Here is an 18981-nt window from a genome sequence, read left to right on the forward strand (position 1 = left end):
TATTCGGATGTCGTTAATAGCATTCAATTCTACTGATTTGAAACAATATTTTAATACCAAGCATCCTTTGTTTATTTAACCTTTGAAATTTAATTGATTTTTTTTTTTTAGAATTACGCAATCCCCAGAAATTCAAAATCAATATACATGTACGCTCCTTCGCAAAAAAAAAAAAAAAAATAGGTATTTGCATTCATGAAAAATATATTAATAAGAAGGTCTTAAAGAATATTGGTCACATTAGCTGATACGAATGTCTTTATAAATATCTATTGTAAACCCCAGAAAGTAGCCTCCTATGCATTGGAAAAAATGAATAGTTCCGGTCAAAAACCTTTACATGTATATATTTATTTACATAGTATATAAACTTTACTAGGCACAGGTACCAGAGTTGTCAAAATGACCAGAGAGGAAATATATTTAAAAAAATCTGAACAGATTAAAGGAAAATCCCTTTTCTATGTATGGAACTAAAATTGACTAAGTTCATTTTGATTGGTTAGCCATCGGCGTGATATCCTTAGTCGACTTCAACACTGCCTTGTCGTAGGAATAAAACCATCTTTGTGCCCGAGGTTAAAATCAGTAGAGAATTTAAATGTGAATAGGTATTTCAAAAAATGATATATACTTGAAATGTGGTAACTTTATATCTGTATTTTTTCTATTATTCGCGGGATAGAAGGATGTGTTAATCGCTTAACCAACATGCCATGATCATCTTGCATATGCATGTACATGTACGTGTGCGCCAATGCAAAACGTTAAACGATATATAGTTGATATCATTGTAACTTTTATATCTTTAAATGAAATCCTTAAATACTTAGTATATTTATAAAAGGTGTAACAGGAAAAGCTATGGCACGAGAAGGGACATGGGGAGCGTTTGGGGAACATCTGTAACGGTCCCCTTTACAATTAGCCCTAGTTTCTTTAAAAATCTTCTCTGCACCTGTGTATTAATTAAACTATGTAAGTTCATAATTATGTTAAGCAAGAGTGCCTCTTCCAAAATTGTGAATTTTATGGACCCAGGGTCATGGGTTCTAGTGTTAGGACGGGGCTCTATTGATCATATAGTGAAAATGCATTAATTCTTTGAAAATCTTCTCTGCTTCTGGATATCAAATAAACTATGTAGGTACATAGTTATGTTGAGCAAGAGTGCCTCTTCCAAATTTGTGAATTTTATGGACCCAGGGTCATGGGTTCTAGTGTTAGGACGGGGCTCTGTTGATCATATAGTGAAAATGCATTAATTCTTTGAAAATCTTCCTCTCTGCACCTGGGTTTCAAATAAAGTAAGTACATAGTTATGATAAGCAAGAGTGCCTCTTCCAAATTTGTGAATTTTATGGCCCCAGGGTCATGGCTTCTGGTGTTAGGACGGGGCTATATTGATTATATACTGAAAATACATTAATTCTTTGAAAATCTTTCCTTTGCTCCCGGGTTTTATGCCAATGATCCAAGTATATATATTTATGATGAAGAAAGGTGCAGCTAGCAAAATGGTTATTTTTTACCCCCCCCCCCCCTCTCCCTGCGTCGGGGGGGGGGGGGGGGGGGTACATAGTCTGAAAATAAATTAATGTGTCGAAATCTGCTCTTTGGTATTAATCAACCATTTTATGATTAAATTCGCGAAATTTTGAAATATGTGGCCCCAGGGTCAGTGGTTCCTTTGGGATGAGGTGCACAACTGGTTATAAAGTGGAAGTGCATTTTCTCTTTGTTACTCTGATCAACCTCTGGGTATTAAGTAAATAAGTAAGCATGCTAAGTCTACAATTATGATAAACAATGGTGCGTCTTAAGTTTCAAAATTGTGAATTCATGGCCTCTGGTTTAAAACACGAACCAAACTTAATTGGTTGAAAGTTGTTGCACAATACTCAGGTGACCTATTAGGCCCATGGGCCTCTTGTTCGCAATTAAAGACTGTATAAAACCATTGGTTATCGTTTTTTATCGCAATGACAGTTACGCATATTGAAATAACATTGAAAGAATAACTTTTATAATACTTTATTGGTTGGAAGTATATATCATTTGTACACATGCATGTGCAGTGTAAACCATTAGAAAAAATATATATACACAATGTAAGAGGTTTACTTATACTCCTATTATAAATATCGAAAAAGAAATTGCTAAAGCAATGGTTTAGCAACTATAGATCTTACTACGAAAAAAACAACATATCGAAAAGGAGTATATAAAACCCGCAATGCATATTCTTATGAATGGTGAAATATTGCGTAGAAATAAGGTGAACAGAATCGTGTAATGGTTTAAAGACATTGCCATGTACGATTTAAAGTATGCTTGCTTTTCAAGAAACGAAAAGAAAGATTAAACATCTCTCAGGAAAAGCCCGCATTTTAAAGAGAATGGCTGAAATAAATGTGTGGCTAATGTATCATGAAGCTATTTCTGTCAATATGAATTGAAGGGACACTTTATGGTCATTTTAAACGCTTATGTGTGTATGTTTTAGGAGAAATTTTCGTTTTATGTTAGAATGAGCCAGACATGATGTTTTCATATAGAGAAATCTTCAGAAGGCAAATGATATTCTTTTTTTAAATAGTAAATTGATTTCAAATAAAATATGTAACGGAAAACTTTTTACATTTGGGAAAATCTTCAGAAAGAATGTAAGTATAAGAGACTTGAAAAATGAAATAGCAAATGAAAAACCACGTTCGCATGTTATGTAGCGAACAGTACATGTAAATGAATAATTTAGGATTGTTTAGAGTGGTCTCCGAAAATGAAACATGAGACCAACTCAAATCCAAAAATCCAATTCAAAATGAAACAATAAAATACACATGATGAAATTAAACAACATAAAAGAGAACTGTAGCACCACACAAAGCATAAAACGGAGCAAAACATAACAGGAAACACTTAATTGTTCCAAAAGGAATCGTAGCTGTGCGATAAAAAGAAGTGCTTATGGTGCTTGATCTTGAAGAAGCATTGAAATAAACTACACAGGTATTGACAAAAGCTGACAATTGCAAAATCTCGGACAATGTGCAACTAAAACGTGCTTGTCGTCAACACAAGAAGAGGTAATGCATGAATATCCAAATTGATGATTTCATGACTAAATACTTTGTTATTTACACGTTTTAAAACTACACAGAACTTGAAAATGAAAGAAATATCACAGTGGCTTATGAATCATGATAATCACACTCCTTCAACCCATAGCAGTGTTACTGCGAATGTATGTGGATGAACTAGGATTTGGTCCTCGCCCTGGAGACTGCATCAGATGAAGATTTGTCATGGACTGTCGAACATCTGACGAGAGGAGCTTGGTTGAATATCTCTCTGTTCGCAGATACGCTTGTGAACCAAACAGTGAGGTTTCGAAATCCCCTCTTAATTGATCGAGATCAAGATGTAAATTGTCTGTGTCATATCCGGTTTCGGTAAGTGACACGTCACCATCATCATCAGGGATGAAGATGCTTGAATAGTCCGACCACTCTGCACGCGATCTTGGATTGTACGACATTTTGTCTGAAAAATCAGCACGTGACCTTGGGAAACCTCGCTCTGATCTGCTGTGATCACCACGTGATGTTTTCATTTCCTCTAAAATCTTGGTGTTGACATCTTTTATGGCCTCCGTGACTGCCTCTTCAGCCTTTACGTCTCCTTCGAAATTCATGAAAATAAAACCATCTTTAAACTTGGTGTACAAACACAAATAAAACAACTCCACGCATACCAAATTTTCATACATGTAACTGCAATATTTCCTTTACTAAGCATTGAATAAAGATTTCAAAAAGCAATTGAAATATCTTGATTTATTAAAAAAAACTATTATTGAAGTATCCCTACAATGTATATAACTTGTTACATACCCTGCATCCGTGCGTGTTCTCTGGCTCGTTCAAAGGTGCTGATTGCGCTGGAATAGCTCTTTAGTTTCACTTTTCAAAAAAAGAGGGAAAAAATGAACTAAAATGCCTCTACTGAAAAAAAAAATCGGAGAAATGCTGGCGACATTTATTTATACCTTCTGCGACACCAAGGAGGACAAGAGATTGGAGTTGATAGCTCCATTCCACGGCTTCCTCGGCAGCTTTCAATGAACGATGAGCTGCCTCCATGGCAAATTTATACTGCCCAAGAACAAGGAAACAGTTTCCGATCTCATGGTATAACCATGCCGTTTCCAATCTTGTTTTGCACAAAGGAACTTTTCTGGAGAATCTATTCATTTGAAAAACAAATGTTTGATTAATAGATTGCAATATGAAAAGAACACACATTGAGAAGTACATGTAACAATGATTAACATACAATTCCAAAGCTTGTTGGTGTTTATTTTGGAAAACAAATATTCTTCCCAAGTTTCCAAGCGCTCTCGAAACAGCGTCATCATCGTTACTGCAAAGATAAAAAGGCATATAAGTAAATTCTCACTTGCATGATAATCATGTATATGAAGTGTATTCAGTACAATCAATTATGTGTCGGCCATTGCTCATTAATGCTTCTTGAATACGTCAGATACGGAATAAAATAAACTTGCTCAATCACGTATTGAATAGTTATATTCGCTAATGAATTTTCATAATGGCCAAATAACAATAGAACTTGCATGTGAAAGAATGTAGTTTAGTAAATAAAAAAGTGCTATCCAATTGTACAGTCATGGGTTCAAAACTTACTTCTCTTCTCCAATGACTAAGTCTCTCTCATGATGTTCTAATGCAGTCAAGTAGTCCTTTGTTTCTATTGCGGCGTTGCCAATGTAGCTGTGTAGTTTGGCGACGATAGACGTAATATTTGGCACCTGAATCTCTGAGAACGATTTCAAAGTGTTCAAACAGGACTCTGCTTGAGTGATGCAGTCAGCATATCGACCATCCACGTAAGCTGAAAATCGAAATTGATCATTGCCAGGTAATCATGTTAGTCTTATGTTAATCAATAAGTTTTGATTTTATCTTATTTCCATTTGAAGCCACGTTTGATCATGTTCTTACCAATTTCAATTTCCTCCAGTTCCTTTGCAATGTATATCTGGATTTGTTCTCTCTTGGCAGCTTCTTGTGATACCCGATCTTTCTTGTGCATGGCCTGCATTCTTGAATTATGCAGTGGAACTACTTTCAGCGGAAGTGGAGATTCCTCCTTGATGGGATAAAAAGTACTGGTGTCCTCCAAAGAATGATCTTGATGAAGATCACTAGGCTGTCGGTACGTACTGAAACTGATATTCAGGCCAGAGTCTGTATCAGATGCATTGTGATCTTTGTAACTGTCTTTAGATTTTCTTCCAGTTTTCTTTACTTTCTTTTCCTTTATCTGAGGCTTATTCTGTCGGATTGGCGTAAGAGGTTTCCGACTTTCCAAATTTTCTTTCAGCTGTAACCTTTGACCCTCCAGCACATGAAGAAAACGTGTTTGGTTATTCTTTCTCGCAGTCAGTTCAGAAGCCTTCTTCCTTTCTAGGTAGCGAAACCAAGACTTTGGTTGTGTTTTGTCTTCATTCAGGAGCATATGTTTCCTTGACATTTTGGGTTTGGGGTTGGTCCTGGTGCTAGAATCAGATCTTGGAGATGTGAGGACCGGAAGCATGCTCTGGTTGTCGTGATTGTGACTGGAGGATTTCTCTGCTGGGTTGGTTGGGGCCTCGGGAGGAATAATTCTGCCTTGTCTAACCCAGTATAACACACGGTCATATAAGAAGTCCAGTCCATTTTCTGCCATTGAGTGAAGGTCAACAGAACCAACTGACAGTCCTCCTATAAAATAAAATTATTACAAATATGACAGAACAGGGACTCAAGATTTATCTTCTCAAATTCCCAAGCCACCTCCCATTTCTTTATATAATTTATTACATATGTAAACGTACGGTTTTTTGTTTGAGCAGTCTTTTACTAACAATGAATTTGCATACCTGCTTGTTCCACGAGCTGTTCAAGGTATTTCTTGTCATTGTACATTCTCCCCAGAATCTGTTTCATTCTCTTCTCTGTTACGTCATTGTCGGTCGTCATCACTTCGTCAGAAACACCATCTGTTACCAAGGACTCACGAGATCCTCTTTCGATTTTAACCAATGGATTGTGCTGACGCAGGCGGAAACCGGGAGTTACAGCCTCTCGAACATTCTTTTCTGGCGGTTCCGGAATTAAATTAGCCCTTCTTTTTGCCTCTTTCTTCTGAAAGAAGACAAAGAAATAAAATAAATGTAAAAAAAAATTGAAGATGTTTTCTGTATATAGGACAATTAGCAAATAATACATTATGAACAAACAAGTGCAGCAAAAGTTTTTGCTTCAACCTACCTTTTTTGGAAGGAAGAAAGACATTTCCCCTGCCTTTGCTAGTCTTCTTGTTCGAGCTGAAACAGTGATAAAAGACATCAGATACATATATTCGTTACCGTTTATCACTGTTTTAGTGTGCAGAGAGATTGCAAAACCCACAAGGTCACAAAAACAAAACTTCTATCTAGATACGCTCCAGTTTGTAAATAGTTTGAACTATTATTAGAGGCAGTAATTAAACAAGATGTATTATACATAAGTCATTTAAGTGTTCCTCTTATTATTCATGAATTAATCCAGCCAAAGGTTAAAGCACGGACATAACCGATTTAAACAGGGCAATTGCCCTAATATTAGAACTGTGGATTTAGAAAATCCCTTTTCGACGGAAAATGCAAAAAAAAAAAAACATGATCCAGTGTACAAGATATGATGAGAATTTCTCTAGATAGTTGCCTGTTTGGTAAATGTGGTCATACAGATATTCATTTGTCTGATGATGTTTAATCGTCTTTGCGATTAAAAAATGGAGCAATGCATAATGGACACTGTGCTTAGAAGGAATTAAAACTTTAATATTTATAGCCGTCATCCACTAAAACATACAAAACTGCTTACCGGAATCTGATCTATTTATGGCGTCTTGAGTTTTCTCCAGGCCCTCTTGAAAAGCCTTCATGTCAGGTCGTTGCTTTGACCCCTTGCTGTAGAATACTAGTGCCATCTCGTACTCTCTTTGCTGGAAGTGCAGCTCAGCCTTCTGGTAGAGAGCCTGTGAAATAAAGCATTGCAGAAGATTGCATTTTAATATAATGTTTTAATGCAATATGAAATTTTAGTGTCAAAACAAAACCGATAAAATTGTGATAATTTAAAAATTCCTTGTATCATCTTTTCCGTCTAACTTTTATCTTAAAATTGAAAATATTGATTTTATTATACACTTTTACAGGTTTTTAAGGAAATGTATACATTATTTGAATTTAAACAGAATAAAAATTCATCTTGGCTGTGATTATTATACCGGACCCTTCCTTCAGCGAACGAAGTTTGGGAAGGAGGAGCAGGGTATTGTTACACAGGATTACAGGATTATAACTTTGTCACATGCTTGTCTGCCCTTTTGTCTGTTCATGCAATGATGACCAAGGCATTTCTGGTTACATACTAATTCGTGTTCGGTCAGTAATTTATTTTAGTAGAAAACTTTTTATACTTCCTACAGTATGAACTAAGTTATTTCATGATCTTGACCCTGTCATTTGTACAATGTCAAGGTCATTTATGTAAATATTTTCTGTCCTCACTATTGGCAGGTCGCAGAACCAAAAAAAATCATCTGTCATCGAAAGTACGCTGAGACCTTGATTCGATAACATTTGGACAAACTGTACAGGGTGACCGTTTGTCTCGGGCCAGTTACTTTATTGGATGCTCATGTATTAAACAAGAGTGTTAAGGTACACGTTTACCGTGTTATTTATGACATGAGCATCATATAAGGTCATTTGGGCAAGTTCGAGGTCACTGATAGAAACTGTTAAATCCGCTCTGTATTTTTTAAAGTAGAGATCATTATTGCCTCTTATCTTCAGTATGTTTTGATCTCAATGGAAAGTCATTTGGACATTTTGAAGGCCATTGAAAGATATAAAAATCAGCTCAAAAATATATTATGCTATTTCATTTCGAACAAAAATCATATAAAACAACTAAAAATTTTATGCAGCATGTGATTTCATTTTATGAGCATGCTCAAAATACATCTTTGTTACTGTAACCATAAGTTTCGAAATTTAAACAAAGAATTTAACGATGATTTAACCATAATGTAGACCTTAGCAATTTATATTATGGGATGTAAAAAACTGTTCAGTCATTGTCAACTCAGCATGGGCTGCTGTGGACAAAGACCTTTGGTCGACCAAATGACAAGTCTTAACTCCCCACCCACGATCCTGAGAATAAGGGCTATCTCATAAAAACGTGTTATTTAATATCCCATACTGTTTAATTCGGTGGACATGAATTGATAAGCTCCCGCTATAATGTGCAATGTTTGCCATCTTTTAAACAGTCGATAACGTACTATGATAATCTCTTGGGATCTTTCGATGACACTTCGATAAGAGCTTTTATTGCTTTGATGCGTGACATTAAACATGATTGTTTGATCAAGACTAAAATACCCGAGATCCAGATGTAACGGTTTTTGTTCCATAAATATCTGATCACGAAAATATCGATCACAAATTAAATTCAATGAAATCCGTTTTTCGCATTAATTTTGACAATTTTCAAGGCCTTGATTTTTGTTGCAATGCCATTTTTTGCTGATTGAAACTTAGACCCCGACTTAAACCTTTTTTTTTAATTTGTAAAAAAAAAAAAAATTAAAAATTAATAAATAACACAGTCAATTTTGAGTCTGAAATATCATTTTGATACGTCATAGGAGATTTGTCTGCTATACATGTAAAAGATATAAATTAGTACCTCGTAAAATAAAGGATCTAGATTTAGGGCCGATTCGACATCCTGCATGGCCTTCCGGTGACGTCCTAACAGCTGATGACATCGTGACCTTGCGACCAAAGTGGACTTATCGTCAGGGATCAACTTTAGGGCCTGAAAAATGAAAAAGAGAAGAAAAAAAATAAATAATTAGCAAAACAAAAAAATAATGATTAAGACTTCATAATCATAAAGTATATAAAAAAATATTTAAAAAGTTCTTTGGACTTCAGTTCAATATTCATTTTTGTTGTGAAGATAATACATGTGGAACTATATTTAGTTCGTATCTTTGTATACATGTACTACAGTGAATGAAGCTTTATATATTAATTTCAATTCTTTTTTGTAAAAAATTTTTATAGAAATTTGCATAACTCGTTTATTTTATCATTTATATACCTGATCTGTTGTAATATATGGTTGTCACGAAGAAAGTTAAATTCTTAAATTTATACGACTTGGCAGAAATCGCCGACCTGATTTTTTAAACAAAACGTTCGATGAAGCACAAATGAAAGCGCTATCAATCGCAAATTAACTTGAGCTCGCGCCAAAAATTTTATTTTTCAATTTCATTTCTATTTTACAAGTAAACATTGACAATCCTTTTAATTTTATTCTAATAATTGTTTAGACAGCTTAAAATTTATTGACACGAACACGCAATGCACTCGCAAGAATATGGAAATGGTCTCTTGAGTGAATGTATTGTTCACACATTATTTTGGCAAATACAGTGATTTAGACACTTAAATGAAATTTAACGTCACAAAACTGTTGGCTTTCTCCCATATAGAAAGTAGGATAAAATTAATTTTAAAAAAATTAATTAATTTAAAGTATTGTATCTTGATTTTATATATCTAAATTTTACGGCAGATTTTGTCATTTTTTCAAAAATATTATTTTGAGTTTATTTCTTTCTTCTATGAATTTTGCAATTTATTTCATTTCAGTTGAAAACATTATACATACACTAAAACTTATTTGCATTTCTGTTTGTGCATATAGTAATTTAACCTTAGCTTTTAAGTATTTAAACTTTTGGTCTTTTTAATTTTTTTTAAACATCTAAAAAACTTATCTTAACCCAGTAAACGGTTTAAACAAATGATATTACTTTCTGGATGTATAAAAACATCAACAGACATGAACGAGACTATTAAAGAATTTCAATTTGCTTTGGCTGTAACAATCGTTGAATAAGTCCGTAACTGATTGAACAGTTGAATAAAAATAATTTAGTTAAAGAATTCATTCATTTAAAGCTATTAATCACATAATTTTCTCATGATAAGATGCATGTATATTGTATTGAAACATTCTTAATGAAATATATTTCGATGGGGACTTCTTTGTCCTTTTCTTGGTAAAAATATGAATCCAAGTTAAATTTAATAAATTTTGCCGAGTCGTACAATGTAACTGTACTTTTAACTAGTGAATTAAGATTATACAACTTACATTGAGGACTCTAATATCCCTGTAACCATTACCTAAGAATATATCAAACCGATACATAATTATTCATCGACGCAAGAAATTTCATCAAACTTCTTTTAACAAGATAACGTCTACCAGTTTCAATCTCTATTCTGCATAACCGTGTTTTCCATTCGTCCTTTTAAAATTCATTTTAATTACACTTCATACTTCACCGTATTTTATTGGGCCTTAATTCTTTTCTAATATCATCTTTAATAAACGTCTTTTAAATTTATTAATGTATTTTTCAAAATAGAAAACCCCCGGCCAGTCTCTTCAATTTTCGTCTTTGTTAAAAGGTCAACTGTTTTTTTCTACCGCTTCCAGCATAAACGAAAGATTTGTGGCACAAAGGCTTTTCAAACTAAAAGAAATTGCCTCCAACTTGGATATTATGATCAAATTCACCGATGTTTACAAGACTGTAAATGTATGTTTTGGTTTTATAATCATTATCCTTCTTTTTCTATTACATATGTATTAAGCCTATTCATTATCTCAAAACTCACGGACGATTTAAATTGCAAGGGATTAGTTTCATATGTTTATCTTTCTGAAAATTCTGCCGAGAACGCACATACATGTATAATTTTCTTCAAAAAAGTTTTGAACTTTTTCAAAAACGAAGTGTGCTTATATGATGCACGTCTCACTTTATCAGCAATATAAATGGTTTTTTTTTTTTCAGATGCTATTAAATAGAGCCAGTTAGTATACCACTGTTAAACAAGCAAACAAAGTGGCCCCAGTGGCCCAAATCCTACAGCAAAACTCGTTTAGTACAAAGCAAAATCACCGAAGTTAAACTATATAAATTTAAAATTCCTTATATGAATATGCATTTTACAAAGTATAAAACGTTATAACTAAGTGTATACATGTATTTATTTGCATTTTACTAAAACATTGAAAAGTTGTATACCCAATTTTTATTCTTGAACATTCAGCATTTACTTTCTATTTATGGCGGGTGTGCCCTGTGGACACGGGATGCTTACTCTTCCTAGGTACCTGATCACACATCTGGAATTTCCAGGGTCCGTACTTATGTCCTCTTTATTTTTATTGTTTAAAGAGTTTTTGAGATGGATCACTGCATGTCATCTTCACACTTTTTACTATGTGTGTTATTTAACTTAATCTTTAAGAAAAAAAAATTAATTAGCACAATGAGATTTATGATTGTAAAACCGTATGCATTGCCAAATCATATCAAAAATGCTGTGCTCTCCATTACGGTCTAAGCTAAGGGAGACCACTCAACTATAATTTACTCAAAACATAGGAACATGCAAAACATGATACATATAGTCATTGACTAAGCATCACCAGTGTCTCCTGCAGATATGAATAAAACAGTAAATTCTAAACAAATGAATTTATTTAGAATTTGAATCAATGTAATCTTTTGTTTTTATTTTTTAGTGTTTTTTTTTTAAATATTTAATTGGAATAAAAAGCTGAATGAACCTTATTTATTTGTTATACTTGTAGTTAATTTGAAATTAATATTATTCATTATGAAACAAACCTCAACAGATCTCCGCATATGAAAATTCACCATTTTGATCTACTCCGGAAGAACCTCCGATTGTTCAATATAAATATTTACACAATCCATATCAGCTGATCTTTAATTTAAAGTATTGCAACTTAATTACAAATTCACAACAATTAATAATAGCTGTTGCTGTGCAGCTTAGCGGATTAAACTGTTTGTTTTTCAGTTGCTGCCAAAAAGTTTGCACTAATGTGTTTTAATAGAATACCGGTGAATGTGTCACCATATCAAAATTTTAACTATGGGATTAAAAATTTTGATTTTTATAATATACATTGCCAAGATTAAGTCTTTGAATTGCGCAGAAAATCTTCATGGAATTTCCACTCTGGGAATATAAATTAAAAACAAAAACCAAGTTAATATCCCTTTCTTTGATAATTATAATCACGTGCACGGGACGAAAGGTGAGAGAGAAGTCTATAACTACCTCAAAAAGGATATGTAAAAATAAAATTAAAATTATATTGATATTAGAATTTATCAATGTTTCCAGGTCATAAAACGTCCGTTTTTCTACCTAATTTTGAAACTTGAAAGGTTAACAAAGTTTTTCAGACCAATTCTATTTGCAGCTTTACGCAGGGATTTATCGCATAGCAGAGAGCACAATAGTGTGGTGAGACGACTCAAATATTCTGATTATCAATAAAGATCTTACTCTATCAAATTCAAAGAAGGTCATAAGGTTCTCAACAGTTTTGCATGAAATACGAATTTCTACCAAAGCTCTAAGATTTTGATACTTGTTTTTTTTACTGAATTTCGGTCGTTTCACGAATAATCACCTAACCTTTAACTATGTAAAAGCTTAGCACCTGGGAAGGATACATTCATAAGTACATGTTTGCAAATACAACAAATACCCAAAAGTGTCAATATTTTTATTTGTTGCCTTTGATTTTCTTATTCCGTGTGTAAATTTCTCTAACGGTTGAACACGTTCCACATGTTTGTTTAGCCTATTCTCCGTTACAATTTCCCCTCTTTTATTTAAAGACTTTCGTAACATAACAAAGGATATGTAATTCTAATAAATTTGTATGTATATACCGAAGAAAAATATTAACTTTACATTCAAAGATTACTATAAGATATACCAATAAATTACATCACAAGCTTCATTAACTTGGCAACGGAACTGCATGTATACAAGTAACTATTGATATTCAAAATATTTTCTAAGCTAATAAAACGATTTTACCTCTATGGAATATTTGAAAATATATTAAATTTATAATTATTATAGTTAATAAATAACCCATTTCTCTGGACTGCAGTACTAAAATATGCCTAATATATGATTTACTGTATGTAACTTTAATTGTACTCACGCCATGATAAGATTCCAGCGCTTTTTCGAGCTCTCCCTTTCTTAAATGGTCATCTCCTTCTGTTTTGTAAATCGAGTGCATATACCTTTTCCTATCTTGTTCTTGTTTTTTGCTTTGTACCGTGTTTGCTTTCGGTATCTTCGGCAGCTGTCTAGTGGTTTTCGGAATGGTGGGGATCGCCGGGTTCGAATTGTTACTCTTGCTGGAGGACCCAGACCCTGAGGTTCCAGGGGGACTCTTGACAACCATGATTGGGCCTGGTACCCTCGGAAGTGATCTGGACGGTTTTGGACCCTCGTGGGAAGGTAGGATAGGAACCAAAGGGAGAATTCGGCCATGATGCTTGGATTTCTTAGTTTCAGCAGGCTGGCCCTTTGGAACCTTTGGGAGAGTACGATTGTGGTTTTGCTGTCTGTTCTCGAGTTTTGGAGTTGAAGAACGGGGTCCAACGAAAGACGCTGTCATCATTTAATCAAATACTAACGTAACAAAAAATACGAAATCACTTGTTCAAAAAAATCCTTTGAAAAATTATTGAAACTGTTCCGTTTTTCATTTTAGTCCGCAATCACTCTAAATGAATATTTTCGAAAAGAAAGTCAACAATTTCCTTCTTCATACAATATCACTTAAAACAAAAACGTTTGATCACCTCCGAGGGCTAGAATTTTCTTTTAATATTTTCTTTAGTCTCTAAGCACCAATTGTTCAACCTTCTTCTCGAATTTCTACGTTATCTGCAGAAGGAGTTGGGTGGCCTCGTCCTTGCGCGTGGACACCCATCGCTGAGACTAAAAGGGTAAACAAAGAGAGAGCGCTGTGTACACACGCCGACTCATATTCCAAAACTAAAATGTATCGACTTAGAGAGAAGGGTACCGTGTCGTAACCAGCGGAACTAAATCTTATTACTGTCTTTGTTGTTCAAAATGGGTGCATTTTAAAGATTAATTACTAACCTGTTATATTAAGATTAAAAAGACAAAGTCCATTAAGCTATTGTTTGTCTTACCTCCAATTTAATGACATCGTGGATATTGAGACAAGCAATAAATGTTTTATTAAATACCTACACATCGGTGCTGAATAATCAGATCAAAGTCGGGGTGAAAATTAAAAAATGACAATCAATTTAAAGTACCGTGTAACAACTTTGTATGATCCACAAGTTCATTTAAATTGAGCCACTATCTTATCTACACACTCTATAGAAAACTCACATGTCGCCTCATCCTTCGATTATTCTATCCAGGCTTTTATTCATCTGGACACTTTGAACGGAGGTCGATCCCCATACTTTAATAATAAAAGAAGTTTATATGGTACGTTTATTTAACTCAGTTGGATTTCAAGAAATAGACTTTCTGTGCATACAAAAGATGAAAAGCTGAAATGTAGAAAATCTGAAGTGAAGGAGAAATAGCAAGGCTTCTTTGCGTCATTCATTTTCAATATATCGAGGGGTATTTCAAAAGTTCTGAGAACTGGTGTGCGGTAAATAAATGAACGTCATTATCATGAATTAAATTATATCAATCCCTCAAAATAGTCTCCGTTGACCTGGACACACTTTTTCAGTCTTGAAATCCACGTGGAAAATGCCGCCTTATAGTCCTCTTTCGGTATACGTTTCATACACTGGAATACGGCACTTCCGACTGCATGACAACTTTCAAATCGGCGTCCTCGGAGGGCTTCTTTAATAACGGCATTCAACCAAAAATCGCATGGAGCTAGGTCAGGACTATAGGGTGGATGTGGCAAAACGGCAATACCATTTTCCTTTAAATATTTTGTTACTACCTCTGATCTATGGGCAGGTGCGTTGTCATGGAGGAGCTTTATTCCTCTAGTACCGGTTGCTGGTCGGGCCGTTTTATAGTGTTCTACAACCTGAGACAAGACATTTTCTGCATAAAATTGACCAGTAACACTGCTGTGTTCTGGAACCGGAACTTGAGTAACAGGGCCTCTAGAATCAAAAAATAAGGCGTACATTACTCTCCGGACAGACCGGTTTCTGCGTGCAATTTGAGGCCTTGTGTCATTTTCACCGATCCAAACTTTATTATTGAGCTTGGTTTCCGGTTCAAAAAAATATATCCATGTTTCATCACCAGTAACAATCTCATTTATTCGCCTTTGGTCACAATCTTCATAAATTGTTAGTAACTGTGAAGCCATTTCTACCCGGATGCGCTTTTGCTCTTCCGAGAGAAGATGCGGCACCCATCTAGTGCAGACTTTCCTAAGCTTTAAGTTTTCCTTTAAAATACGAAAAACTGCTGACGAATTAATGTTAGTTAAGTCTGCTATTTCCTCAACTGTATATCTAGCATCATCGGCTATTGTATTTTTAACAGCGACGATTTCTTTTTCACCATATGCACACAGTGGACGCCCCGAACGGGGGTCATCTTCAATTGATTTTCTACCCTCTTTAAAACGAGCTACCCATCTTGCTATTGCTGGATATGAAAGAGCATGCTCTTTATATACTATATCTAAATCGGCTTTTATTTCCGTTGCCGTAAAGCCGAGCAATGAGCGAATTTTGCAATACGCTCTTTGCTCATCGAAAAATTTGTTCTCCTTATCAGTCATTTTTACGCCCAGTATACAGAGTATTCCTGATTATGACGTCATTTTGATCTATACGTCATTTTGAATGTTAAATGACGTCACTACTTATGCATATTGGCCTAGGCTTTACAGTGGTATAAGAGTCATTTTAATCCGTAACGTAGTTAAAATTTTATATGCCAGTTCTCAGAACTTTTGAAATGCCCCTCGTATAAACTTGACCCTTGTATATAATTTATCCAGTTCACAAAGTAATCAAACCTTTTGGATTTGGGCTGGTTTATCGATTACCAATAATATCCTCTTTAGCTACGCTACCTTAACATAACAAATACTGACAATATGATAACACGACATATATTTTCGGACAACCCTCTCACCAATTGTACAGCCTTAGGAACTGTTATTGGAATAAGTTTTCTGTGAGGTTTTCCTCATGAGAGAGTTTGGAAAATGAAATCTAAAAAAAATACACCGACCGCAAAATGTACATGGGAACACTGTCTGGATAAAATCCAAGATCTGCACCCATGGAAAATATTTAGAATATCTCCAACGAATCATTAGTATAGACCTGTATACATGTTTATATGTAGCTCCAAAACAAAAAAAATATGATGAATTTTGCAAATTTATTATAGCTTTCACGTGCTTTGTTTTAATTTTTTCTGGTGTTTTTGTTGCTACCCTTTTTGTTAGAATATACAAAGCTAACTTTGCTTTGAATAAACATGATAAATTTACAGAATGTTTTTCAACTTCATTATCATTTTTGCTGAAGTCTTTTAGTAAACGTGTTTAGTCATTGGTGTAATTTAATCATATAGGAGGTTTATAACATTTGAACTGCCTATTTGCTTATTATTATTTTTTTTTTGAAAAAAAAAGAGATTATTAAATTAACCCTAAAATGACACGCATTCTCTGTCTACATATGTTTTATGCTCTGAACGAGTAGGAATAAATATTTATTAATCACAATGTACATTTAATTTTTTTTCTTTACATAACAAAAATTAGTTATGAATGTAAATAAATCAAATAAAACATCAGTATACTACAGATGGTTAATACTAATAAAACCTGTGTTAGAGAATTTAATATCATCAAAAAGAAAGTATAAAACAAAAACCTTATGCAGTTCAAGTGCTTTTACCGAAGATAAGATCAGAAAAGACCACAGTTTTCTCCACAATACAGTCATTAAGGCAATGTTTCTTTAACATGTTTAAGCAATTTATAAAACATAGTTTTCAGTCAGGGTTTATTCAAGATCTGAATTCCTTTCTAAAACACTTTTTTTCACAGAAGACATGATGAACCTATCAGGTAGAAATAGCGGTCCTATTTTTCTCTTATGGTATATGTACATTACTCCAGTGTATATGCTAGCTTATATAGATATTTAAAAAAATTCAAAACCGGTAATTTCTTATTTTTCCATTATGTCGTCTGCGTGGCGCAGTTTGCACTGAAATCATGGAGTAAGAAGTCGATCCTTACATCGCAGATTCAAATTCCACTTGGAGCTGGAAGTTCCAACAAGTTCCTCATATATAAATGCTTTTGAATTTTGTGCGTTGTTAACATCGTCTAAGACTTGTTTAAAATTGGTATGTTTTATTAAAAGCAACTCTTGAAACAATGCCTTGTCAGGATCCCGTTAAAGCAACGGCCTTGCATTTATTAAGTTCTCAAAATGACTTGTTGCAATGGGTGCTTGTTTTAAAAAATGATCTAGAAAGTTTGCCATTTCATATCTAAAGAAGACAGACAGGTTCAGTTTTTTCATTTCATGGTTTTGAATTTTTCAATATGGTTTCTAGGCTGAGAGTCAGTACAGTCTTCCGTTATACATAGTTCAAGTTTTTTACAGTCTTCGGACTATACATGTACATTTCCTCTGAACAAGAGAGAAGACAATGCTTTCTGTTACAACAGTAATAGATTGACAGAAACATATTCGCATACTACTGAAAAACTGACATAAGGGACAATATGGGCCCACAAAAGGCTGCATATGCATGTAAACATACAGGTAATATGGGACTGACTTCACCCTTCTTCTAGACCATAAACCACTTGAATGCATTTTTTCTTCTAATCCTAAGACACAGCAAGTACTAGAATACATGAACGGACTAAGTGGATATTATGAGGAAAAACAACTAATGTTGATCTTATCCAAAGTCTGAAGAAAATATACATGTATCTATCTAAGAGAAAAATCTGTTACCATATCGACATTTCATGGAGCCACCCGAGGAGCTCCGAGTGACTGAAGGGTACCCTTCTCTTATCTTGCTATACCACTGAATAAAATTTAATGATACTTTCACAGATTCTTTATAACATGATGCCATTGTTCAACTTCTATTTTTACTTTGTGATCTGACATTTACTTAAGTACACCTTTGTTAAGAAGGATATTTGGGTAATAGATGGTGAGGAAGAGCAATAATTTAAAGTAAGGGCTAAATTGTGTGGAATAAAAGAGTAAGAAAGCTTACAAAACGAAAACTACTGTAGTAAAAACAAAATTTTGGCCACAGACCCTGAAAAATTGCAAGAATATTTGTGGACATCAATCAAGTTACCCATCTGTCTTCATGCTGTTAACTTTTTTTTTCAAGCTAGAATGTGTGAGCTCGTATCCCACAAACGAAGACAGTTTTGACCGTGTCTTAGCAAAACTGTATTTATAAATGATATTCCATGATGGGTATTTTATTTGCTTATACAAAACAAATATCCCCAAAGAGATTGAACACGAGAAAGAGAGAAAAGATCCTAAATTAATTGTTTTATCATTGACAATAGCAAACAAATAGTCCTGTTAAAGGAGGTGGATAGGTAAGGGGTAAATAAAGAGATGGTGTTGAATAGTTTAGAGAAAACATTCTCTCCGAAGGCCCTCGGAGGGGATGTTTTCTCTAAACTATTCAACACTATCGAGTTATTTATCTTACTTAAAAAATTCCCTACTTTGGGCCCCAAAGAAATATTTACCCATTCAAATATCCAACTTTGCTGTAATACAATAGGATGTAGCCCATTTAAATATCCAACCGTGAGACATGACAAAAGCCTAATCGAACACCCCTTTCATTCATGGACTAGTGAGCATGAAACTACACAGTGCTGATGTCATTTCAACCCTTTTCATTGTACTGAACAGTCA

At 34.2% G+C, this 18981-nt stretch overlaps 1 protein-coding gene across 3 annotated transcripts; it reads right to left on the minus strand.

Annotated features, from left to right (window-relative positions):
• Positions 1-2018: 2018 nt before the first annotated feature.
• On the minus strand, positions 2019-14125 carry LOC134269592 (outer dynein arm-docking complex subunit 4-like). 3 transcript variants are annotated; one of them, XM_062751792.1, is made up of 11 exons: positions 13218-14125; positions 8817-8948; positions 6939-7092; positions 6339-6394; positions 5948-6212; positions 5028-5789; positions 4710-4917; positions 4339-4425; positions 4052-4248; positions 3897-3965; positions 2019-3684 (listed from the first exon to the last, which is right to left on the minus strand). In XM_062751792.1, the coding sequence occupies exons 1-11, from the start codon at positions 13683-13685 to the stop codon at positions 3221-3223; spliced, it is 2862 nt and encodes a 953-aa protein (XP_062607776.1). In that variant the 5' UTR covers positions 13686-14125; the 3' UTR covers positions 2019-3220. The 3 variants fall into 3 exon arrangements, with proteins under 3 accessions (XP_062607776.1, XP_062607778.1, XP_062607777.1); XM_062751794.1 differs by lacking the exon at positions 13218-14125 and adding an exon at positions 11854-11902; XM_062751793.1 differs by lacking the exon at positions 13218-14125 and adding an exon at positions 10302-10443.
• Positions 14126-18981: the final 4856 nt, after the last annotated feature.

This window comes from Saccostrea cucullata, unplaced genomic scaffold (genome assembly GCF_032062105.1).
Source record: "Saccostrea cucullata isolate Sc308-1 unplaced genomic scaffold, CSIRO_AGI_Scuc_v1 ctg968, whole genome shotgun sequence".
In the NCBI taxonomy this organism is placed as follows: domain Eukaryota; kingdom Metazoa; phylum Mollusca; class Bivalvia; order Ostreida; family Ostreidae; genus Saccostrea; species Saccostrea cuccullata.